This window comes from Mixophyes fleayi, chromosome 7, assembly GCF_038048845.1.
Source record: "Mixophyes fleayi isolate aMixFle1 chromosome 7, aMixFle1.hap1, whole genome shotgun sequence".
NCBI lineage: Eukaryota > Metazoa > Chordata > Amphibia > Anura > Limnodynastidae > Mixophyes > Mixophyes fleayi.
In genome coordinates this window covers 126,320,054-126,346,258 of record NC_134408.1, presented here as the reverse complement: position 1 = coordinate 126,346,258, position 26,205 = coordinate 126,320,054, and the positions used below count along the sequence as shown (strand labels likewise).

The 26,205-nt window shown below is 39.2% G+C and overlaps 1 protein-coding gene across 8 annotated transcripts in view; it reads left to right on the top strand.

Annotated features, from left to right (window-relative positions):
• Positions 1-25,870, top strand: part of UBR3 (ubiquitin protein ligase E3 component n-recognin 3) — a 112,821-nt gene extending 86,951 nt beyond the window's left edge. For 5 of the 8 annotated variants that reach the window (XM_075180674.1, XM_075180673.1, XM_075180676.1 and 2 more), the window contains 10 exons: positions 20-125; positions 3,006-3,092; positions 5,362-5,462; positions 15,714-15,838; positions 17,450-17,557; positions 17,767-17,892; positions 18,660-18,839; positions 20,528-20,737; positions 21,825-21,964; positions 22,578-25,870. In XM_075180674.1, coding sequence (XP_075036775.1) covers positions 20-125; positions 3,006-3,092; positions 5,362-5,462; positions 15,714-15,838; positions 17,450-17,557; positions 17,767-17,892; positions 18,660-18,839; positions 20,528-20,737; positions 21,825-21,964; positions 22,578-22,695 — 1,301 coding nt within the window. In that variant the 3' untranslated portion in view covers positions 22,696-25,870. The remainder of the gene's footprint in view (positions 1-19; positions 126-3,005; positions 3,093-5,361; positions 5,463-15,713; positions 15,839-17,449; positions 17,558-17,766; positions 17,893-18,659; positions 18,840-20,527; positions 20,738-21,824; positions 21,965-22,577) is intronic. The other 3 variants (XM_075180677.1, XM_075180679.1, XM_075180678.1) reach the window with 1 other exon arrangement.
• The last annotated feature ends 335 nt before the right edge of the window (positions 25,871-26,205 follow it).

Genomic DNA, 26,205 nt, shown 5'->3' with positions numbered 1-26,205 from the left:
ATTTTGATTTCCTTTGCAGATCAGCTTTTCCATGTTTTAGCCATGCACATGAGGCTGTACAGCATTGACTCCGAATACAATCCCTGGAACAAGTTAACACAGATTTTGCAGAAAAAAGATTCAGAGTAAGTTTTGTTTTATTTTTGTTGTTTGTATTGTTTTCTCTCTTTTGTACGAATGTAGGGCATACCATAACATACAAAGCCGGTGCTTTCCTTGAGTTCATATTATATATTAAATGTGAGAGAGTGTCTTTTTATTTGAATGTTCTATATAGATCTAATATTTAGTCATTGTTGCTGTAGATGGACTCTGTTGTGTCTCATGTAACGAGCTGCTTTGTGAAGCATGCTGCTTGCTCGCTCAGCATAAGAGTCTTGTGGTTCCACTGCAGAGCGTAATGTGTTTTATTTGAGAAAAATCAAGTGGATCTGACTGTTTTTAACTTGTTCTCTTCTGTTTGTGCTTTGGGTAAAATGGAGCAAGCTCTCCTTTATTTCTTATATAGAAACAGGTATTGGCTCCTTAGCTTTAAAGATAGATCAGTGTATAAATATTTCATTTGAAAGCATTTCTAAAACCACAGAGCTGAGCATTGTGCCGCCACTCTTGGTATATATTGAGTCAGAGGCGGAACTAGCCAGCTGTGGACAGGACCGGATTAAGGGAATGGAGGCCCCTGGGCTAAGGGGGCCTCCATTCCCCCGTGAGGGCCCCCCCCCGTGATCCGAGCCGCCCCCCGGCACTTGCCTCCTTCTCCTCCTTCCCCGGCGCGCTGTACGCTCTTTACTGAGGAGATCTTGTGAGAGTAAGACTCACGAGATCTCCTCAGTAAGGAGATTACAGCGCGCCGGGGAAGGACCGCAGTGAAACTGCTCAGCAGCATTCATCACGCCGGGGGCGCCCCCGCCCCTGACCAATCAATACTGCTGCTGAGCAGTTTCAAGGGCCCCCTGGATGCCCGAGGCCCCTGGGCTGTAGCCCAGTTAGCCCTAGGGTTAATCCGGCCCTGGCTGTGGACCCCGGTGGGGAGAAGGGACCAGGGGGCCTACAGCTCGCTAGTTCCAACCCTCTGCATCCACCATGCAGCGGGCCCCATTTTCTCCACGGGCCCCGGTGCACCCCACCTGCCGCATCAGTGGTAGTTCCGCCACTGCATTGAGTGGCCAACTACTTAGCTACCTAACTGTGAGTTGCCGACTCGAAAGTCATAGCTGTGGTGAATCTCTGCTTCTTACATCTCAGCCCACAGAAACTTGATTAGGCTGAGATCTGGTGACTGGAACAGCAGGTTTTATTAAGCTGAAATTACTGCTATGCTCCTGAACCTATTGCAGGATCTTTCTACCCTCTGACATGGCTTGTTAGATATAGCTATGGAAGTTTTGATGGGATGTTATTTGTATAGTGGACTCAGTCTCGCACTTGTGACTATGTTGTGTGAACATTCCAGCAATGTGTAGTGGTTACCGTGTATCTTGCTACCCACATGCTGAAATAGTCTGGCATCCACGACCATTACACCTTGGCTTGCCCATTTTCTCTCTGAAATTTACTTGCCTACATTATCCATTAGTACTTGCATACTTGCCTTAAATAACATTGCTTCTATATATGGTCCTGTGGTTAGAAACTGATGGAGATTGTGAAGTCCTTTAGATGCGTCTAGCAGGTATGCTCAACAAACTAACCACTCCGTCTCTAGTGTAGTGATCTATCCCCATGGACTCTAAATGCCTGTGTTCACTCACATAGCACATTCACGTAGGTATTTGTCTTGATGTCACTGTATCTAACAATTTATAATCTTGTGTTTCTCTTCTGTAAACTGTAATGTCTGGTTTGTAAACACATTTCTTTTTCTATCTGTTCTGTTCTGTCATAATATTACATTTCTTTAAGAAGAATAAGATCTAATCTCATATTCAATAATTGGGTATGTTGCTGCCAGTGTCACATTCCACTATATCTGCACCACTGTTTCTGGTTACTTGGTTGAAAAGACATTTTAGCTGCTAAACTACCAGTTCTGCAAGTCTTTGGGGATATACCCCCTCTGGGTCCTGGGTGAATGAGAGGAAGGTATGTTGGAATGTAAAATTAGTTTTTGTCTGGAAACAGATCCTCTGTCCTAATTGCTATTGTACTATTCCTACTTACCCAGGTAATGTAGTGGTCAGACAAACGACAACAGGGGGACTGGTGTAGGCAACATTGCTCCCTATTACATTAAACACTAGCTAAATCCATTTTAATAAGCAAGATGGATATTGCACTAACCTTGATCTACATTCAGTCCTATTCTACTTGCAGATGTAAACATGTAAGTAGAAGTGGGTTTACACTGCAATAGTTGCTGTACACTGTTGCACAATACCATAACCGTATATTTTCTTTGGTGTAGGAAACTCTGGATGTTTTTTTTTCTTCCTATATAGTATTCTGCTTTTTCTGCTGGCTTTTAAAGGCATTTAATCAGTGTGGACTGTTCAACTAACAGAGTATGCCATCTGAGAGACATTAAACTGCTTGCTCATGAATTTGTAACTCTCTAAAGGGCTGTTTTTGTCTAAAAGCATTGAGCTTACCACTGTGATAGCAATTTGTGACCCAGTTGGCGGTGCCAGGAATCGTGCTCTCTGGAGTACCTTGGGCTTGATGTTTCAATTAACACTCTGTCTGTTTTAGCTTATTTGCCCATTTCTTATTTGCATCTTAATTTGAGTGCACGTCTTTTGTTTATTCTTGCTAAAATTGAAAGTGTACTGTATAAAGGAATAGCTTCAGAAATCCCAGAAGGCAATCTTTATCCCCAGCCTTTGGTGGTGGTATTTTGTTTATAAGGTTGAATGCAGCTGGTCATTCTACAGTGACAGGGTGCTACCAAGATATCAAAAGGTTTCTGCACTGAAAATGTTTAGGGGGGAAAAATACTCTACCTTTTGTAGACGTTGTTGTATATAAATGTAATAGACTTAATTGGATTTTTTTTTTTTTGCAAATAGAACTTTATCTGAGAATTCTAAAATCGGACACAGACAAGCATGCATATTGACCCCCACTGATGTGTTATTGTCCCAACTTCAAATTCAGTAGGTTAAATTGTACAGTTATTTATTTTAAATATGTTTTTATACAATGCATAACATTAGAAAGAGGTGATATGTTTAGTATTTGCAGTTTTTTGTTGTTTTTTTTCATTAAAAAAAATTATTAGTTCATTAGTTTATCAACCATAAGAAAATTTGTGGAGTTTGTGCAAAGACCTTTGTATACAATGATGCGTATGTTAGGCCTGGCCCCTTGTTGATTAACACTGTGGGAGGCCCAATGAAAATCTACACAGAACGAGTGTTTTAGAGACACTAATTGGGGGATTGCCTGCCAGCTTCAATAATAATCCAAATGCATACACAGATTCTTGATAAAGCTATTATGGCAATGGTTTGAGAGCTAGAATACCATTGCTTGATGTTACTTGTTTACCATATGTTGAGGCTTTGTCCATTCAAAACTTGGTATAATATTTAAAATCCTATGAATCGTTTCCCTTTGTATACATAGCCATTTTAATGAAGAGACAAAAGGGCCATTTGTCTCTTGGCCGTTCTTAAATTGGTCCTGCACTGTGACGTGGGGCAGCGGGCCCAATATTGCAACTGTATGACCTCAAGACAAGCCCAATAGTAGTTCAGTAGGAATCTATCTGATCAGTATCCGAATCACCTACATCTCATCCATGTTGGGCCACCTTCACTCGTCACAAGTTGGACATAGATCCTGCTGAGGGGCCCTAAAGGCGCTTCTTTCTCAGTCCCTGGGGTCCTGGAAAGATAAGCTTTCTGTCTCCTATTTTCAAAATTCAAGGTAGTATAGATTTCAGGAATACCTTCACTTCCAGGCTTTAGTTCAGTTTCCAACTCCAGCCCTCAAGCTTCCCCTCCCCAAAAGTCCAGGTATGAACGCTATCCATTCTTGAGTGCAGACAAGGGGTCTGAAGTACTACTCAGTCATGGATATTCTTACAGCCTGGACTGTTAGAGGGGCTTGGTGACCGGAATTGTGTAACTCTGTTGCCCCCTAGATTTATCAATTACCCAACCCAAAAAAATTAGTATAAAGCTGTCATGTGACAATCAGATCATTCACCCTATTTGTTTCTTGTATGTAACTGTTAAAGAATGGGCTTGTGTGTGGGGGACCATGGATCCAACATAAGCAAATGGAGATGACCACAATGATCCTTTATCCAATTGAATTAGATGAAAAATTGTCATAAAAATGATTGGATCAAGGCATCTTTATTGTAATCCCTTCCAGCGTCTCTGGGGCCTGTTTGTGCAGAAGGTGACTTCGTACACTGAATATTCTCAGGCAGGGGGGTGTTTTATGACCATACACACTGCCATATGGTTGTGTGTGTGGCCAAAAAAACAACCCCACAAGGTCTTACACTGCGCAGGTACTGTAAATGCCTTTCTGCTCTGTCAGATCAAAACAGTAATGTGAGTGATGTAATCATATGTTGATTTACAATTGGATTAAAAACAATTGATTTTTAATGCCAATTGTTGGTATTAGAAGCCAATTGTATATTGATGAGCTTGAACAGAAATGTTTAGAAACGTGTGTTTGCTTTGTATGATTATTGGGGCTCTTTAAAGTGATATTTGATCTGGGCCCACAGTTGCCTTGCTAGTATGTTTTACTTGTCCCTCTCAATTCTGGTCATTGCATGGATCCACATATATGTCATTCTGCAGACTGCGCTGATAGTTGATAATATCTGATAAAGGTTCCATGGGTGTATTTGTCACTTTAAGTTAATAACCAGTACAGTTCAGTACATAAAATAAAGAAGATACTCCAAAGCAGCAGGATGGAGCTTGACGGACAACCAAAAATTACACATTCACCCTTCATAGTGCTTAAGACATTGTAAAGCCAAATGGTGGCATAGTTGACAGTCGTTTGCATTCAGTGTTGTTTTGGCTGATTTGGAAAGTACACATTTGTTTGATGCTCTGTATGTGCGATCGTCTAACTTCCTTGACTTTTTCCCTGTGAATAAGCCTCGGTCTAATGCTTAGGGGTATATTTACTAAACTGCCGGTTTGAAAAGATTGGTTGCTATAGACAACATCTCTACTGATTCTAGCTGTCATTTTGTAGTATGTACTAAGTAAATAACTAGAATTTGATTGGTTGCTATAGGCAACATCGCCACTTTTCAAACCCGCAGTTTAGTAAATAAACCCCTTAGACTCTAATCATCGTGTGTGTATAGTAAATAGTAGTCTGCACATAAAATATAACCGTAAATGATCTTCTGTAAACACAGTTGTATTTTTGCTTCATCAGGACCAGTGATGAAGACAGGGAGCAGGTTCCTTTGCTTTTCCGGGATGTGACCTCGATATTGCTCATTCAGGTTCTAACCATGCCTCAGCCTCTGCACAAAGGTATGTAAATACGTTCCCCATAGGGAGAAAATGTCTAATCACTGCCGATCCCGATGTGTCTGATCTGTCTACAGAAATAATGATTGTTCCTTATCAGTATAAAGTGACATTGGGCTGGAAATTCAGTTGTGGTTTGACTGGCTTATCTGTGTCCCCTGTCATTGTCCTTTATCAGTCATTCAATACAATGAAGTCACAAGGTCTTCGAAGGGAAAATAAACTACCCAAATCTCAGAGCTGAGAAATCAAGTCCTTGGTATGACCTTTACAGATTTCAGTAGGAAGAGATGGATTAATATTTCAAGTACATATGAATGCTTAGAGGTGAAAGCTTAAAAAAAAAAATGTGTTTTGAAATTCAGAGATCAGACAGTTGCAATTTCGTGAAATTGAAGGTCACATGGAAAGATAATTGCTGTTACTATTACAAAAGTCAGCCCTGCTCTGTGAATTAAAGCATGGCTTTGGCTAACCCATTTGGAACAGATCATTCTTTATGAGCCCTGTACTTAACACATGTTTAACCTCATGGTTTGAGTCAATGGCAAGAGCTGCTTAATATTGCTTATTCCATTAATCTTTCATCACTATGCTACAGCTATTAAGGTAAAATTATATCCGTAAGTTCCGTACTAAAATATACATTCTGTGCCGATAAAACTTGTGCGACACTCCCTTGTAATGTACTGAAGACATGTTGATGTATTAAATGGAAAGGATTGGCCTTTTAAACATGTCTGCATTGTTGGATATAGTGTAATATAAGAGAGCTGAGTATTATGTTCATACACCTCGGGTGCGCTGCTTAGTGCAAGGAAGCAGTTTAAAAGAAAAGGTAAGGGTAGGAGAACATGGCATATTCTGAAAGCCTAGCAGTTTGAGTCTGGCAGCAGCTAAAGGTGGTCCTTGGTAGTCCCTTTTACTTCTTCCTCCCCTCTAGGTCCAGTGGCGGTAGAAGAGCAAGCTCTTATCATACACAGGAGGAGACGGCATTATCTTGAATAACAGGTGTTATACTCATAATGATGGAAGTGCTTCACGTGGGCTACAACCATACCTAGCTAATTTTCATGCCTTGTTTTCACGAGATACGATGGTTAGATATAAAAATAGATGGGCTGATGTTGAGTATGTCTCATCCAGTGGGCAGGTCAAAGCGTATGGTGACACAAATTTGAGGTAGGCGTGATCCTAATGACGCAGTTTGTCTCATGAAGTGGGAGTGACAGAGCCTATAGTGACACTAACTTCATCACGCACCTGCACACTTGACTTCCCCACCCACCTTTTGGTAGAATTGTTTACTCGGGTATCAGGATTCCAGGAGGTCTCCCCCTAAGTTGGAAGTAGGCAACAATGGCTAATGTACTGTGGAATGTAGCATGTAGAATATACAGATTTCTTGCTAAATTTCAGCAAAATGTTTAGTAATGTTTAGAATGTGTAGTCTGCTAACTCACACTGTAACGGTAATGCATGAGAATAGTGATATTAATTAAGCGAAGTATAATAATTAGGGGAATAGCTTGGGTAAGGGGGGAACTGGCATGTGATTGGGAAAGGGGAGAAGTGCGAGAAAAGACATGAAGGGGAATACACGGCTCCCTGGTGGTTAGAAATGCGCATAAGTAAGCCTATGTTTGATTTGTACAAGAAGGTCTGAATAACCATAGGGTAGCAGCACCTTAAGGGGTATTTCTGTTAAACGAGTACAGTGCCCAAGTGTGGACAAATTTGCGTTTTAATATTTAGACAAGTAACTGTTTTCTCCACGGCTTCCACGTGCCCGATGTTGCTATGTAGTAGGGTCACCGGTGGTGTCTCAGTAGGCTTCCAGTGGCTTGCTGCTAATCCTTTAGCCGCGTTTAGAATCTGTGAGGCCAATTTGTCTGTCTGCATTTTGTCATCACTTCCTACTGGATAGACCCTACAGGAGGGACGAAGAGGCTTTCAAACTTCATCCCAGAAAGCCGAAATCTTAGGGCAGGTCCACCAGAAGAAGAGGTAGAGCAACTTACCAGCAATATCTCAACACAACGGAGAGGCTGAGACATATATGGTGGGAACCAGATACCATCTGTAGTTAATCTTCTATGTGTTCTTGTTGTTTAGATCAAAAAAGAGAATTGGGCTACTTTTACTCTGAATACAGACCAAAAATCCTCATCCTGTGGCCTCCAATTTAAGTTCATATTTAGGGGGTCGGGGCTTGTTTAGCAAACATTAGTACTTTGTACAGAGTAGAAATTTACTTTAGGGGCTGCAATAAAAGATCTTAGGGGTCTGGAAATGTCCTCTCTTTTTTGGTACAAAGTTAATAAAGTTTTATATTTAAAAGGCCCTGCGATGGCTTATATCTCAGTTATATATTGGTAAGAGGGGTGCATGAGCCTCCCTCTAAATAAAATGCCACCATCCTAATGCCACTATTTTGCCAATGGAGAAAGCAAGATGGGGATGTCCAGGGGCAAACTCCTGGTTGTTCAATACTGGTGCAAGTGAAGGTGGAAGCATAGATAGATAGTTTAAAGTATGATCTACAATGGCTCCCGATCCAGCAAGAGAAATTAATAACTAGATGGGTACATGTTACAGCAGGACTTTTTTTGGGGGGTATGCCCAGAACGAAGACCAGTGATGATTCCTAATCAATGCACCTCAAGGCATGTGATGGGGAGAACAAAGTTCCTGGATCGTGTAGAGGTTATTTTTTTAGAGCTATAAGGTGTGAAATAGCTGCTTACGTACACATTCCAGGGTATAGTTCCTGGCACACGTTAGCTCAAAGTAGAGGAAATGTCCACCAAGACGAGGATTTTAATCCAGGGGGGACTAAGCCTCACCTTTTCTGTGAGACATCTACGCGCTTTTATCTGCCTAAAGCGAATATCTGAAAACGGACAGTGAGAATATGTGAATGTGGACGGTCATTGAAGAGGTTCATTTGCTCTTGGTACTCCTGCATAGATTACACTTTTATTGTTATAAATAATGTGCACTTTTCTATTCAGAAGCAAGATTTATTTTAACAGTTTTTTAACTTACTCATGAAATGTATATTCTTATAGTAAGGAATTTAAAGGTACTTTTAAAAGCATTTGTATTTTCTCACAAAACCCCGACCCTGTCTAGTGCCCTTGAAGTGCAGCTCTGGGAATAGCATTAACTGCCTTATTAGCTGTTAGATATACTCTGTATCTCCTTCAATCCTACATTGATTAAGCTAAAGTAAATGTCATTATGCTACTCAGCCTGTTCAGTCCAAGGGAAAATTGATCTGAACCCATCACCACTAAAGAACACCACAAATTCAGTCTTTTATTATAGTAGAGCCTTTTATAATAGAGGTCAGAGCATTTATAGGCTCTATTGCCATCCATTTGGAGCAAGCCATCTGGCCGCCACCATTATAATGCTGGCCCCAGCCTAAGAACATAATATTCTTGTGGCACAAAGAAAATGCTGCTGTTTGTAAGAAACAATACCATCGCTGTACCCCATCTATAACATAGAGGTACTTAGTCACCGTAATCAGTGACTTTAATATTTTCTGCATTTTATTTTTAAAATGCAAAAATGAGAAATAGATTTTATTCAAGAACACGGTCTGTGAAATATGCTTAGTAGCTGCAGCTGCTAAGTGCTTAATCTTCTCTATTAGGGGAAGTGCAACCCACTTGTCATTAGCTTTTCAGTAGCTGGTGGATAGGTGCCAGCACACTAAGGATCATTTATTCCAATAAGAAAAAGTTATTTCCTTATTAATTTAGAGGCTGCATCGCAACATACCCACAAAATGGCTAGCTTGTCTGTCACACATGCACTCGAAGCCGGTATAGAAAACAAAGCTCAAATGGCATAGCATGGTGTGTCAGTTATCAGTGCTAGGACCTCACTGGGTATTAGTCCTCTATATTCCAGTCTGTACTGAGAGATTCTGTTACCTAGGAGATGAGCAAACCAATCATTAGAGTTATGGCTTCTCAACTATCTCAGGATAATGAAGGGACGGAGAAACAAGTCCCACCTAAAGAATTCCAGCTTTATTTACCGTATAGAACAAACAGATCTATATATATATATATATATATATATATATATATATATATATATATATATATATATATATATATATATATATATATATATATATGCCCGAATTGACTTTACTTGTTCTTTCAACATCTTATATGGGTAATCAATATCAAGGCTGTTGTAATAAATGTACATATGAGAAAATGTATTTCCATGATGACATTTTCTTTGTTCAACAGCCATATTTTTAGTCTGAGGATGGATTAGGTTCTATTTTGATCATTTGTGGTAAGTGGTGGGCAGATGACTATGGCTACTTACTTATTACCACATGCTGCACAATGCAGCATCTTCATTTAAAAAAAATAAAATAAAATCCATTTAATTGCATGCCTTTGCTTTGGAAGCCGCCCCATGACTGCCTTTGTTATCATTTAGCACCGTTGCACTAGGAGCTTACTTGGACTCAGCATTTGGCTCTTCTCCTGTTCTGTGAGCATTTATCACACAGAGGAACAATTTTAGTCTTTTGTAAACCAGGAACATTAGACGTCAGCAGAAATCCAGGATGCCAATTTTTGTTAATTATTGCCTGCCATTCGGTTTCCTCATGAACAAAGTAATTTTAAGGCGAGTTTGACGTACTTTAAACTTTCATAACTTATTTGATAATCAAAAGCTATTTATTTTAGTAGGTCAGCATAAATAGCAGAGCAGTATGAGACGTAGCACGTGGTAGTTAGTGTAATTGAAATCAAGAAGAACATCAGGGTAGCATAACAATGTGTCATGGGTGGTTACCGTAAGTAACTGGGAAGTAGGGGGATATGGTGGCTTGAAAGGGAGGGGAGGGATCAGTACAGGAAACCTATGATGGGATACATTGGTGAAACACATCCCCGCCTATGTGTGTGTATTCGAGTACTTGTACCGGGATCTGCGAGCACCTTATAATATAAGGCTCTAGATACGACTCTGCGAGTGCAGATCTGAGGAAGGTTTTGATTGGTTGTGACTTTCATTTTAAAATCCAAGGAGATCATAAGCGCACAATGTTATCTCTTCGATGCAGATAGTATGTCATTTTGTCCATGAATGCAATGTGCCAGATAACTCTTAAGTAATGGTATCGAGGGGGGTTTGGGGTACTTCCAATTCTTAGCAATAAGGCACTTGGCAGCTGTCAGGACAGGGTTATTAGCTTCTTGGAAGGACTAGAATGGTTCTGGCGGGGTGGGAACACAAAAGGAAATTCCATAGATCCTTATGGAGAAGTGACTCCAACGTGGCATTAAGTAGGGTGTACATCTTAATCCAGAAGAAATAATCCATGGGTAGGTTCATCAACTACAGAGGAGAGTTCCCCAGTGGCTGCAATTCCTACAACATCTGGGATTAGAAGTGGGATACTTCATGCTTAACCTGTCCAGGATGTAGTACCACCTACATTGTAACTTAGAGGCCATTTCTTCTTCCTCAGAGTAGAGATGGAGCTTTTTGCTACTCCTTCCCTCACTTTCCACCAATTGTCCACATGCGGTTGTCGAGTAACATGCCATATAGAAAGGATAATCATACATATTCGTGTAGATCGGTGTTATGATTCCTCGTTGGGAGACATCTCATAGGACAGAAGTGAAAAAAGGAAATGTCTACTTTGAATAGTAGCAGTGGTAATGAGGGCATTTTCTTTTGGATGTCAGGAAGCTCAACATCTCTATTCACTGAAGTCTATAGCGACCCTAAGGACATTCAGTTGTGGAATCGTCGGGTCAATAGTCTTGGGGGTGGTATTAAGTTTAAGTAGCTAACTTCGATATAACCAGGAGATTATATTAGTGGGAGAAAAGCTTTCTGCGGTCTGTTTGAAATGAGATGCCAGAGAATATAACTTAACATCAAGTAGGCCTCTATTCTCTCTCCATATGGGTTTTTTATGGAGAGAGGAAGAAATCTTTGCCGTTCCACAAAAATCACGCAAGACCTTTTTGGATTTTGTTCACCATTGTGTAAGGTTCTCTGACTGGGAAGGTTTGGGAAAGATATAACCAATTTGGGGATATACACATTTTGACCAAGATGATTCTGTTAAAACACAAGATTGTATGCTTGTTGCCATGAAGTAAAATCAGCCTGAACTTTAGTGGGGTCTATTTATCTTGCTATAAATGCTTGTATATTGATCTTATGAAGATCCCCAAGTACTTAACCTTTTTTGTTGCCATTTTTGATTGAAAACTAAAATCAGGCACTATTTATCCTGACAGGAGACGTGTTAGCATGGCTTTTGATTTAGAATATTTTAGCTCCAAGATCTCACTATACCTGTGCACAGGTTAGGAATGAAGATCTGAGGTTGTGCGAGAGATAGTATGATATTGTCTGCAAAGAATGAGATATTAAAGTTCCTGACACCCATCAGCATCCTGTGAATGTCTATTTTAGCTCTGACAACTGAAACTAGGAGCTTATTTAAACCAGGGCCAGGATCAGTGTGGACAGCAGGGAGCACTGTCTTATTCCATTCCGAAGAGTAACATCAGAACTGACACCACTTCATTCTAACCATCCAAGATGCTCTTTAGAATGAGGCAGCAAAAAACCCTCTAATGTAAATTAACACGTTCCTTAAAACACACGTGTTCTAATTGGCTTTATTATTTAAAATGGCATATGCTCACAAAACTATATGGCTATTGCCTATAGTTGTTTCAGCTCAGCACTTCACATGCACACCAGAAGACCTTGTCCTGCACTAATGAGCCATATTGGGGTTATACAGGCTTTGGTGATTCTGCTTTTTCTGTTCCTCTGAAATAGTGGTATATTTGTGTGTGTATGTATGTTTGTATATTATATTATATTATATATATATATATGTGTGTGTGTGTGTGTTTTTTTTTTGTGATACCGAACATACTTTATTCGGGTAGATTGTTTCAAAAATTTGTGACATCCTCTATGACAACGTGTGAACGTTCTGTTGTTGTTTGCCTTTCATCCGATAAATGCTGCGGCTGGACAGATATATTTCATGTCAGTGATAATGTGTAAAATAAAATTGATTGTCAAAATAAAAGACTTTGGCTTCACGTGTGATTGATGGTGTGTTCTAGAGACAGATCAGCGGCTACAGATCTCCAGGTTTGATACAAGACTCCACATTTCCGTTACTGCCAGGCACGCATGTTTATAAAAGACAGTATTTACATTCACATCTGCCTTGGCAAGTCTGTTAAATAAGAATTGGTACTTATTTTCTTTTCCGTCTGTTAGTGTCAATCTGCCCTAAGAATTATTTCTTCATTTGCAGCCTTTAGCATCAGCCGTTACTGCTTGTTCGTGTCTTTTTTTTTTTCCCAGTAAATAAAATGCCCCATCCACAGCTAGAACTGCAATATTCAATAAAGTCTACTTAAACTTGCTGTATAAGTCTTCTGATTGATTGGGCAGCTGAAAGCAATAATAAAACTGTTCTGTTGAAGCATCCAAACACGGCTGAAGAAAAGTCAGCTATAGGTATTATTCTTAAATAGAAAGGAGTTAGACTTTCTCAGTGAGCATCCTACCTAAAAATGGTTTGCACTCATTTTAAAGCCATTGTGGAAACTTGCTCATTCTTCTCAGTGATGTAAATTCATTTTTGCTGAATTTATCAAGTTTCTAGGGTCGATTTAAATTTGAGCTGTCACTGTGAAGGCAGCCATTCTCTGGGCTGTACCAGTATCCACAGGAATGCAAAGGAAAAGACAGCGCACAGTTTGTGTTAATCATCATCATCAGCTATTTATATAGCGCCACCAATTTTGCAGAGCCGTACAGAGAACTCACTCACATCAGTCCCTGCCCCATTGGGGCTTACAGTCTGAATTCCCTAACACACACACACACACACACACACACACACACACACACATCAATTTGATAGCAGCCAATTAACCTACTAGTATTAGTTTGAAGTGTGGAAGGAAACCGTAGCACCCGGAGGAAACCCACGCAGACACGGGGAGAACATACAAACTCCACACAGATAAGGCCATGGTTGGGAATCAAACTCATGACCCCAGTGCTGTGAGCCAGAAGTGCTAACCACTAAGTCATTGTTAATGAGTTTAAAAATATTGCCAATTCTGGCAAATATGTCAGATATAAGTAGCAATTGTGTCTTTATCTTTGATCAACTGTATTACTTTAACTTATTACTGAGAATATATATAATAAACTAGCATATACATTATGCTACATGCCCCTACACTAAAATAAATGTCCTTACACCAAGACAAAGTTCCCTATCCTAAACTTATTACTGCAATTATATATCCCTACGCTAAGCCAAGTGCTAAATTACACTATATATGCTGAGAGCTGTTACAGAAAGTTAAGTGCCCAATAACCACTCGGCTAAGTCTCCTCCTCCTAGATGTATATAGATAAATCTACACTTGGCTGGGAGAATGGTGTGAGCAAGATGAATGATATAGCTGGGTCCAGGGCTGTGGCTGGTCCTGTTCACTGTTCAGCTTACATTACAGAGTTATCAAGCAAACGTTAATACATCATTTCTATTTTTCTGTCTACTTCTCCTATGGTACAATAGGGAACCAAAATATATAAATAGTCTTGTTGGTGTGTTTTTTTTTTGTCTCTGGTAACAAATATAGGTTTGTATATTAAAAAAAACTGTCCATTTTTTTCTCTTTTTATTCCACGTACTTGTATGTCCTCCACTAAATATATGCGGCCATAACTATCTAAAGTCTGATTCCTTTTCACACTTGGTTGCCTACTGGTTGCAGATCAATGCCCTGAGATTGGTCCTTTATTTTGCTTTTCATGTATACTCCTCCTATACAGTAACTGGATACTTGTGTCCGTATTGGTCATTAAGACCTCAGAGTGAGATGTAGGGATGATCCTATTTACATACATTGACCAAACCTATCGTCTGGTATTTCTGGAGCACTAATGATGGACCAACCTTTTGCCCTCCAAACATTGTGCGGTCACTTGAGTGTCCGCATAATAAATACAGGTCAATCACTCTATATATACAGAGAACTCCCACGGTCTGTTGTCTGTCCTGGAGCTTGGACAATCATACTTAGTAACACCTTTATAGAAGCTAGGTTAAGTCCTATAGCAAGAGTATTTTTATACTTTCATCTCACAATATTTACTGCTCAATGTTGTGCAATTGTCCAAAATAAAGTGTCTTTACGTTGTCAATCAAGATGTTCCTTGTTGGGCAAAGTTCATCATTTTGCATGGTGTCTGATTGTACATTAGAAGTATGGTATGAAATAGGCCGGCTATGTACATTATACTGGCTGCAGTTTTACGTAAAATATGGGAAAAGTATAAAATGCAGTTTAAAGAGGATCTGTCATCTTTACTTTACTGTATAGGACCTTGAATAAAATGCTCTTAATTGTGCAAAGTATAGTATGTAAATGTAATCCGTATTCTATGTTGAATCATTATCTAGTATAACAGCTTTTCCTGCTACTCTTTGAAAACCAGATGAAGTTGGACAGTTGATGGGGTTGTAGGGGACGGCTGTAGACGACTCTATAGCTAGCCCACCAAAGATGGAAACAAACCTGTCAAAGTATATCCAGCAAATGATCAGAGAGAGGCTGTGGGTTGTATTTGCAGAATATTCTATTTTCTTATTTTCTATATCTAATTCTAAATGGGAATAAAAAAATAATAAAAATTGGAATTTTCCATTATAGTGTGGCAACCTTTATATGTGAATGTTACAAAACGCTTCATTTAAATTATTTTCAGCCAGGTATTCAGTGCATTTGGTTTTCTTTTGGCAGGGGGGAGGGGGGGTATAAGATCTTACGCTGGCTTTTTGTGGGCAAGTTCATCAGTGAATTTGCATGTTTAAAGGGACACTAACCTCAAAATGTTTTCTACTTAATTTTGCAAAGTGATGTGTATGCTACACATAGTTTTATGTTGTCATTTGGGTGACCTAAGACAAGCACAGTTTATATCCCAAGGCCATAGTGCTCTGTAGCCATTGCTCACTCTTCTCCTGGCTAATGATTTCAAGATTCTAGCTTCTATACAGGTAGATAAGATGAATAATGATGCTGTTTTTGATATAAGATTATATACCTATAGTTAAATTAACAGGTAAAACATAGGAAGCTATCAGTGATTTTCATTATGTTTTCATGAAGAATGTTTGTTTTTCATTTGCAGAACATTTTACCTGCATTGTGAAAGTGCTGTACTCCTTGCTGTATACTCAGGCGCTCATTGCGCTCACTCATAAACTCCGCCCTGAGGAATGTGCCACTTGGAGGGAGTCCGGATCACACAAAAAAGTTGGTATTTCTAAATAAAGACCAAAAAAAAAATAAACTGTCAGCACAGTACATTGCAGAGATTAGACAGTGAAGGATAAGTCACCTCCTTCCTGCTGGCATCAGCGAGTTTATTTTAAATGTGTTTGGAACTTTTAAAGTTGTGTGTTTTTTTTTTAAATAACTATTAGAAGCGGAAAATCAATGCTTTCTATTTTTGTGAAAGCTTCTACGTGATACGTTGCTAGGGAATGAGCTATTACTACTAAAGGTGACATTTCTCAGCCATCAGCCCTTATGAAAAGTTTCAACTCCAAACATGCAGCGGAGGCAGAATCAATGATTGTATAATTGATATTCTGAGAAGCAGACAGCCAAATACTTTACTTGCACAGAAGAAAGGCACTATATGATGCTGGCAGAAGGTGTGTGTTTAACCTGTGCATAGCTGGGAGACCTTATTTTCATGAAATCTTTAAATGTAAAACCCATTTTTTATGTCCAAGTCTTTCTTTGAGAATATGATTTGTGACTCAGGGCTAGATTTACTAAGCTGCGGGTTTGAGAAAGTGGGGATGTTGCCTATGGCAACCAATCAGATTCTAGCTGTGATTTTGTAGAAGGTACTAAATAAATGAAAGCTAGAATCTGATTGGTTGCTATAGGCAACATCCCCACTTTTTCAAACCCGCAGCTTAGTAACTCTAGCCCTCAGTGTTTATTGTTCTGCTAGCTTAACCTTAAGTTGTCCACTTCTCTACCACATTTAATGACCATTGGTACTTTTTAGTGACATGACCAGACCATGTGTTGATTAAGTTCAAAATAATAATTTGTATCTGTTAAGGCATCTAGGTGAATCTTATTTTTTCTGTGACAGACATGGTTTTTTATTATGGAATTTTTAAAAAATATTTTATCAGTATTGTATAGGCAAATTTAGACAAAGATATTATGAAGGTAATGCATCTGAAATGTATTCACCAATGTCTCCCTTTTTGTTTTTTCCAAATGTGTGTTGTACTATAGTTGAGATAAAACTATAGGGTCTATAAGTGTGTGTGTTTGTTTTTTTTGTTTATTTTACTAAAGTTTTTTTTGGTGCCCCTCCCAGAACACAGACTACAAGTCTTCCTCCGCAAAACAAAAAAAACATGCTTGCATTTTTATTTTATTTATTTTTTCTCCTGTAGGTGGAGACAGCTATTCTGTGGGCTGAGGCATCAGTCGTAAGAATGCAGCCAATCAGTTTCCTAGGAAGTAGCGGCATCACTGAGACACTTTTTGTAGGGTTCCCCAATGGTGTTGCTAGTTCCCAGTAAATTGGTACGCTGAATAGTTCTTCAGCCCACAAAATGGCAATATATATATAGATATATATATAGAGAGAGAGAAATATAGATAGATATATAGTTATATATTGTTGTAAAGCATACAATAATTATGTTGATCGTACAGTTATTAATACTGTTTTGTTGTTTAGAAGGAGAATATTATAAGATAAGATCATTATTATCAGTGACATTATATGCTACACTTTTAATAAAATAGATTTGATATTGCAGTGGTAACTTCATGTCCTAATAGTAACACTGAATAGAGTATAAAGAATGATTGTTATTTTGTTGGCAGAGTTCCTATACTCCCAGGATGTCATGGGAAGCTTTGCTCAGTTTTGTGATTAGTGAATTACCTGGAGGTAACACACAACAAAATGAAGAGACGGAGGATGGGACAAAGGTACCTAGATGGAGGTTAATGTATTGTAACCCTGAACCTTGTACAGTGTAAACCAATGTTTGTTCTTTATTTAGAATTGTTTTGTGTGTAGATGCTAACAGCCCGGAGCACAGTGCTTTATATATGTAACTTCTATGTTGCATACAGTTGATTTGCTGTATGTTATTCTTGTTTAGCCATTAACCTATCACTGATGTTTTTGTTTGTAGACCGGCCCCAATGTGTGGTCTTCCCAGTCCATTGAGCAGTTCCTGCAGCAGTACTGCCTGCCCTTCCTGAGGGTCACAAGCCTCCTCCAGCACCACCTGTTTGGAGTGGATATTCCAAGCTGCCAGGTACATCACTCTACAGCCACTGAAAGCCCTTTGTGTATACAGGACCATTAGGAGCTTTACCATTCACCATCCAGGCTTAGGATGAATCTGTTCATGTCATTTAGTTTTAGTGGCTCCCGATACCTTTCATCATCATTATCACCATTTATTTATATTGCGCAACTGATTCCGCAGCGCTGTACAGAGAACTCCCTCACATCAGTCCCTGCCCCATTGGAACTTACAATCTAAATTCCCTAACATACACACACAGACAGAGAGAGAGAGAGAGAGAGAGAGACTAGGGTTAATTTTTGATAGCAGCCAATTAACCTACCAGTATGTTTTTGGAGTGTGGAAGGAAACCGGAGCACCCGGAGGTAACCCACATAAACACAGGGAGAACATACAAACTCCACACAGATAAGGCCATGGTCTGGAATCGAACTCATGACCCCAGTGCTGTGAGGCAGAAGTGCTAACCACTAAGCCACCGTACTGCCCTTTGGCCAGTGTCATAGGATTTACCACCTAATGCTAACGTAGGTGTTATTTCAATGTCACCTCAATGTTCTGTGCTGTCCCACCTACATGTACTAACTAGGGAGGGGGGTATCCTTTAAATCCGGGGCACCAGTCACACAGAAGCTCACCCGGCTGCAGCACTCGATCTGTCTTCAGAATCACAAACTCCCCTCTTCATGTAATAAACCTAATAATGGGCTTTTGTGCCTTTTCTACTTTCAGATCTGTCTCTAAATTAGGTTTTATCTTTCATTCCTTCACAGGAAGAAGATGAATTTATTGTTCTTTGCAGCTACTTAGGAATTCTGCCATTGATCCATCAAACATCACGAGAGTTCACCAGTGCCTCGTGCCTCGACTGGCCGGTCTCCGCATTTGACCTGATGTCTCAGTGGTGCTCAGAAGTGATTCTCTTTGCAGAAAAGCACCCAGATCAAGTGAACGTATGTACTGTTATTTAGTTTGTGTAATACTGTTTGTGATATTAGAGATAGTCGGGGTTCCAGATGAAATAAGGTTGAGCACCACTAAGAATACGGGTACTAGCACAATGTAGAAGACAACAGAATAGCATCCATACTGTGGCCTTTAACTGAACTTGTCACAATGTTCTGTGAATGATGATATATTAGTTTCAGTCAAAGTAAACTTAGATGGAAACCACAAACTGCAACAAAACATTGATTTAATTACTATAGCAAATGTAAAGCAGCTTTATTCAGCAACAAGCAATAATATTTCCCCTCCTAGTTGGGAGTCCTGTTATTTCCCAACACTATACTCTGTGTATCATCATCATTTATTTATATAGTGACACTAATTCCGCAGCGCTGTACAGAGAACTCACTCACATCAGTCCCTGCCCCATTGGGGCTTACAGTCTAAATTCCCTAACACACACACAGACTGGGGTCAATTTGATAGCAGCCAATTAACCTACCAGTATGTTTTTGGAATGTGGGAGGAAACCCACGCAAACACGGGGAGAACATACAAACTCCTCACAGATAAGGCCATGGTCAGGAATTGAACTCATGACCCCAGTGCTGTAAAGCAGGAGTGCTAACCACTATGCTACCGTGCTGCCCCATGCTGTATAAGCTTACCATAGCTATATTCTACATTACTTGTTATACAACAGTTTCATATGTGTCCTTTCATAACATGGTCCATCTAAAATAAAGTATATATATATATATTGTTCTCTTACTGACACCTTGTTCTCCTAATTAAAATGATGCAATTACTTGGAGATTGCTGAGGAGAGCACACAATGCACAGGGCCGGTTTGTGTAGAAGCTTAGTGCAGGCTTGCTGGGTTGCAGGATATCACTTGTAGGGTGTAATGGTAGATGTGGGTTTGTTGTATCACTCATGCAACACAGACACAGGATATCGGTCGACGTAAAATAAAAATGTTTAAAAAAAAATTACAAATTGATATAAATTCCCCCTTTAAAAAAATCCCAAACACATGCTCTTATAGTTGGAAGTCCTGCTGCACACTTTGCTCTGGCCTGTCCGTCTATAAGCTTCCATTAAAACATTAATAATCTGCTGTGATCATCAGAGGTCAGAGTAAGTTCACTATGGGTAGTATCCTAAAAATAGCATTTATATATCATTGACATCCAGAAGTCCCTGAGGGTAATCTACGATCAAGTGTCAATGTGCAGGGAACCATGGCAGTCACTGTGGATATTTATTTGATTTCATTACCTGACTTGTACTAGATCAGACCTGGTCAGCCTGCGGCTCTCCAGATATTGTGAAACTACAAGCCCCAGTATGCTTTGCCAGTAGATAGCCAGATGATAGCTGGCAGGGCATGCTGGAACTTGTAGTTTCACGACACCTGGAGAGCCACAGGTTGGCTAGGCCTGTACTAGATCAACAAAGCTAGATTCTGATTGGTTCCTGCACATATGCACTGTCCGTTATAACAGCAGTACGACCCCCCTCCCTTCCCTGTAAGTGATGAACTGTTCATCCCACGTGTTATGTTTGTACAAATGCATGAACCAGTTATACATTGTTAATATTTAAAGGATAGATTCTCTTATATTTGAACAAAAATCATAATTTTTGAATGTCCTGCAGGTTGGTTTGTTAATTGAGTTTCCTTTTCCAGGCTTTACTTATTCAAGAACCTAAGTGGGACTTGCCGCGCCTCCTTCAGTTACCAGACATCTACAACACGATCTTCCAATATTATCATAGGAAGTCCTGCAGTGTGTGCTCCAAGGTCCCCAAGGATCCTGCACTTTGTCTTATTTGTGGCACGTTTGTTTGCTTAAAGGGCCTTTGCTGTAAACAGCAGAATTTCTGTGAATGTGTATTGGTAAGAGACCTATCTCTCCTCTACTTGTATCACTGTGTGACCACCATAATGCTTTTCTACAAGGGTGTCTGCGTCCAAACAATAGTGGTACTTATTAAGGTTTAATCATCGTGTTGGCGTGTGCTTATCCAGATACTAACATTTTTGATGTGCATAATGATGATTTTCAGATAAAAGAATACTACAGACATTTGGCCTATTTGCTGGACTGTTAAGGCTGAGGGTTTACTTTGATAGGCCCATATAAATGCATACGATTGTCTTGAAACATCTCATAGGTTAAAGAAAGAGAAGTAACATTTTTTATCCACTAGAATACCTGATGGATCTGCCTGCTTTAAGCAGGAGCTTCCAGCAAACTTAGTTTTCAACAGGACCACTTGGAAACCTTGTATTCTGTAGTTTTAGCCATTATCAGCAGGCCAGGTTTAAGTGTCAATGACTGTAAAACTATCCAAAAGACCACTCTACCCCATCCTCCAAATAGATGGACAGCAGGGATCGGGTTATCGGGATCCCTGCCGTTCCTAAAATAATCTAACTCCATCAGACACCCAATCAGTGTTCTCTATTCAGAAGCTAAGAAGGTCCGTAATCTAGCTAGCGCAGGTCACTGGACCTGTTAACTATGGATTCAAATAGAGATATGGTTTAATGTAGATATTTAAAATCCATAAGATGAACTCATTTAAAAAATGCATGTAAATGATTGCTTGTCTGTCATCGTATACTAAACTGTAACATTGGTGCAATCAAAAAAAATATTATTTTTATTATTAAAGTTATATTTTTTTCCCAAATACTCCTAACTTTGTTGTTTCCTTCTGAAATTAGATTATTTTTTTTGTATTCTTCATTGCCCCTTTTACAATGGCCTCTAATAAGGGCACCCTTCTCGGTAATCCTGAGTGCAGGTGGCAGTAACTGGATGGTTTGTACAAGTAACGTGAATTGTGCACATTACAAGGTTTAATGTCTGTAAACAAATAGTTTTAAGTAGGGAAATATTGTATTGTAATCTTGCTTTAGGTGAATGATGACAGGATTGCAGTTCCCTACTTAATGATGTTGATCCGTTCCTCTACAGCATTCCCAGAACTGTGGTGCTGGGACAGGGATCTTCTTGCTGATCAATGCCTCTGTAATAATCATCATCCGGGGGAATCGGTTCTGCCTGTGGGGTTCTGTGTATCTGGATGCACATGGAGAAGAGGACAGGGAACTCAGGTAATAACTTCCATAAGCAAAATAATACATTTATTATCGTTGTTCCCCTTGGCAAATTATTACCTGAACCTGCCCCTGCTAAACTTTTCATACATGAGCATTTATATGTGTGAAGCATTCAGAGTAACCATCAAGGTTAGAGTGAGATGGGCTAAAAGGAACAATAAAGCCCTAAACAGTAAATAAAATACAGTAATTGTCTACTTACAACCACATCCCACTTGTAATAACGGGATTTTGTGTAGGTCAAATAACTAAAATTTCCCTCCGTTAAGATACTGAGATATCACAGGCCGTGCTCCCCTGTATGACTCCACCATTGTAAGTAACTTTACTAATTACACTTGTAGAGGGCCAATGTATTTCTGCAGATCAAGTCCAAAAGCTTGTCACTCACACTCTGCTGACTCAGCAGACAGCAAAGGTCTCAGAGTGCATGGTGGACATACTTAATTTAGTATAAACACTTTCATTATGTTAGGCATATTCTTCAGCTCAATAATAAACAGCTTTTTACCTACAAGGTATAGTAATGTCAAATAGTGGCTTTACTCACTCTTTGCTTATTTACTGTAAAAACGCCCTTGTTACATCCAGAATCTTCTTTTCACAGACGTGGAAAGCCTCTGTACATCTGCAAGGAGCGGTACAATGTGCTTGAGCAGCAGTGGGTGACTCACACGTTTGATCACATCAATAAGAGATGGGGGCCGCATTACAATGGGTTGTGAAGATCAATGCAATCGCAAATGGAATCGCTAGCAAGAAGCAAAGGGCTTCCCATGGAAAGAGGAGGCAGGCGTGAACCCTGCCACCATAAAGCTTATTAGTTATTAGGTGCTATTGTACTAATGAAAACACATCCTCACAAGCCCTGGAAGAGTAAGGTATAAGAACAGAAAAAAATCTGCAAGAGAACACTACGAACGGCATTGTCCAGAAAGCACAACGAATCCTGAATGTTCAAGGCGCAGTTCCGCTTGTTCTATGTAGAATTTCTTTCTTATTTCTGTATGGTTTTTTTTTCCTGGCTACATCCTTATTTGTGGAATGATCTAGTCAGCGGAGGCTTCACTGACGTGTATTGTGCACAGTTCAGTAGAACAAGCCTTGCTAAGGTTTTGTTAACCCTGCTGTGTATCCCAGTGGGTATGTCACTTTATAATTCTCTCTCCAATGCAAGCTGCCAGAGGAAAACAGATTATTGTGAATATTATGTGCTGTGATTTGTGCTTTAAGTCTGGCTTTGGAGCCTTCCCTTTAAAGCTACTCAGCCGTACTAAAACAATAGTTTAACGGGCCTAGAGTAGTGTGGTGGAGTGCGTTAGTATAATTGCTAAGTGGGGACTGCATTTTTAAATGTTTGATAAGCTCACTGTAAACTAATCTATTACTGTGTGTTTTTCAGTCCTTCCGTTTTTGTTTTGTTTTTTTGTTTGTTTTTGAGTGTTTATATGTAATTAGAAATTTGTTGTAAAACACATTTTGTTTTCTGTGAAATATTGTATAGTTACAGATGTTATAAAATTAACATTTTACATGGAAATGTAATCATATATAAATATAACTGTATGTGTGTAAAGAAAAAGAGAATACATGCATTCAGGGATATATAAATAAGTGCGTTATTTGTTGAGGGTCTGTTTGAAAGCTTTTTAGGCTTTGCGAAAACTGAATTTTATTCTCAGGAATTTTTAGACTCTCACTAGATAAGTGATTGAAATCAAAATTGGTTTGGATTACTGTTTTTATTTAATTAAGCCCAACCTGTTTATTTTCCATCTCCGTTCAGTTTTGCCAGGGTAAGTACCTTATTATAGGCTGTGCATCAGGTGTAAATGACATCTGAGAGAGTATGGGTGATCTAGGTCCTGTGTGAGAACACAAGAGAATCTAATTTGGAACATTCATGCTATTCATCGAGTCATATGCAATTGATTGGAACACGAATTTGTGACTTGTCCTATATATGAGACATAGCTCAAAATCCCCCATCTGCTCAAGAATATCATCTATGCTGTACTCCAGAAACACAGACGTATTTTCTGCTTGATTTCCTGCAACAAGAACAGGATTTTAAAGGTAGTTTGGTTGAAATTATTTCTCTGTCATTCAAAGCTTAGCCAACATGTGCCAATTGCAAATATTCCTTTTGGAAATTGATGAAATCTGTGTGATTTTCTTGATCTCAATTTGATCTAATTTGATGGTTTTGTGCCCGTACATATAGTATGCACTGCAAAGGAAAACAAATTCCTATACACCCTTTTTACCCAGTCCATTTGTATCTGTTGGCCATGGTAGGTTCAGATAAGCAGAGTGATATCTGATTTAGGCTTTGGACAGTGTCAGATTGGTCTTTTTTTTTGGCCAGGATACCACAGCTTTCTAAAGCGAGGCCGCGCTTATTCAGCGTAAAATGAGCGTGAATGGGGAATGCTCTTCCCCTGTAACATCAAAGCTTCATATGCCTCGTGTAGTGGAAGCAGCCACATTGTGAGCTAAGCTGATATTCGGTGATGTCACTAGTTCCGAATGAAGTGATAGGCTGCTTTCTCATGAATACATCTTATCAAACGGCTACCTCCACTGAGTGCAGACACACTTAAGTGTACTTGTTGCCTACAGACTGTCCAAACCATACCCCTCTCTTCTTTACAAAATTACTGCAAAAACAACTGTTAATTAAACGTTGTTCATGTGTGTTTTGCCTACTATCATTGTCTTTTGAGCTAACTATTCACAAAATCCAATGAAACAGGCCATGTGTGATTTTTTTTTTTTTTTTTCCAAGAGGTGCACATGAAAATTTGGGATTCCACTTCCTGTGCCTGGTACACCTGTAATACCATAATGCAGGTGAGCTCAGGGAGGACAGGAAACTCCCGCAGAGCAGAAGGGGGATAAACGGCAACACTTTCATGTGGACGACCCAACCAGATTCATGTCAGCTGACAGGGATGGGTCAAAAACAATGCACCAAGCAGTTCTGTATTCTCATTTGTGTCCAGGAGCCTTTATATGCTGCTGGCAAGTCCATCTAAAGATACCCTCTCATGAGTTCTGGCATCTCACAGCATATACCTATATGGTTTTTTTTTCCATAATGTAGTTTAATTTTCCTTACCTGAAATGTATCTATACAGTCAAACCGGTAAACTTGAAGATGCCAATCTCTTAGGAGGTTTAACTAGGAAAGCCACAAAACGTGACATTAAGCAGCCTAGCTTAACGTTTTGGGTTTTTTTTTGTGAATGTACCCATTTGTTAACATTGTTGCTTGTCTAATTATTCAGCTACAAAATTAAATAAAATCAGAAATATCCAGATATAAGTTATGCTAAGCAGTACTTTATTTAGTGACTGTTGTAATCTATCATAAGCCATTGATAAGACATTGGCTGTCACTGAGCTATCTGTTTGTTCTTGTAAATGATCTGTCAGGTTTATTTAGCTGTGTAATGCAATTGATCTGCATTAAAAGAAAATAAGGATTTCACCATCGTGTTTTTAAATGTTTGTTAAAATGGGTGTGACGTGACGTCGGGTGATTATCGCTAACAAATGGAAAATGGGATAGGTTATCTGTTGGTTCTGGTGACTATGTTAATTATCATACAATACATCTTGGTTGCCCTCTGCATTTGAATGCATGCTGCTTATATAAAGGTTTGAACCTCATTTTTATTTCCATCATATTCGTTATCTCAGCTTTGCAAATTCAAAAGATCTTTTAAAAATAATAATAATGTGTGAGTATGTATTTGTGTGCTATGATGTTCGAATGGTCATTTAAGTACAGTACATTACTGTAGGAGCTAGCTTGATCTTTCTAATACAGGAGATGTGTAAAGCAAAAGCTAACAAACATTGTAAGATATGTTAATAAAAATCCACTATGATCCATGGACTGTGTGTTTTTTGTCTCATTGGGAAAAGTCTGCTGGTAGACAAAGCTTATACCATAGCTGGAACTGTATTTGAAAATTCAAAGTGATTTGAATATCACAGTTTGCTAATTTCAGAAATAGGCACCATAATCTTAGAGTCTTCATAGCCCATCATAGCCATCACTTATAATAACAGATATAAGAGCCTTGGGAAGAATCTGCAGCTACACATCAATGCAGAATGTAGAAATTCTTCAGCATTATGATGGACAGTTCTGTTGCCAGGTTCTAAAGAAGATATTTATTTTTATCCTATGTGGCCAACATTGTGACTTTTATGTGACCCTGGAG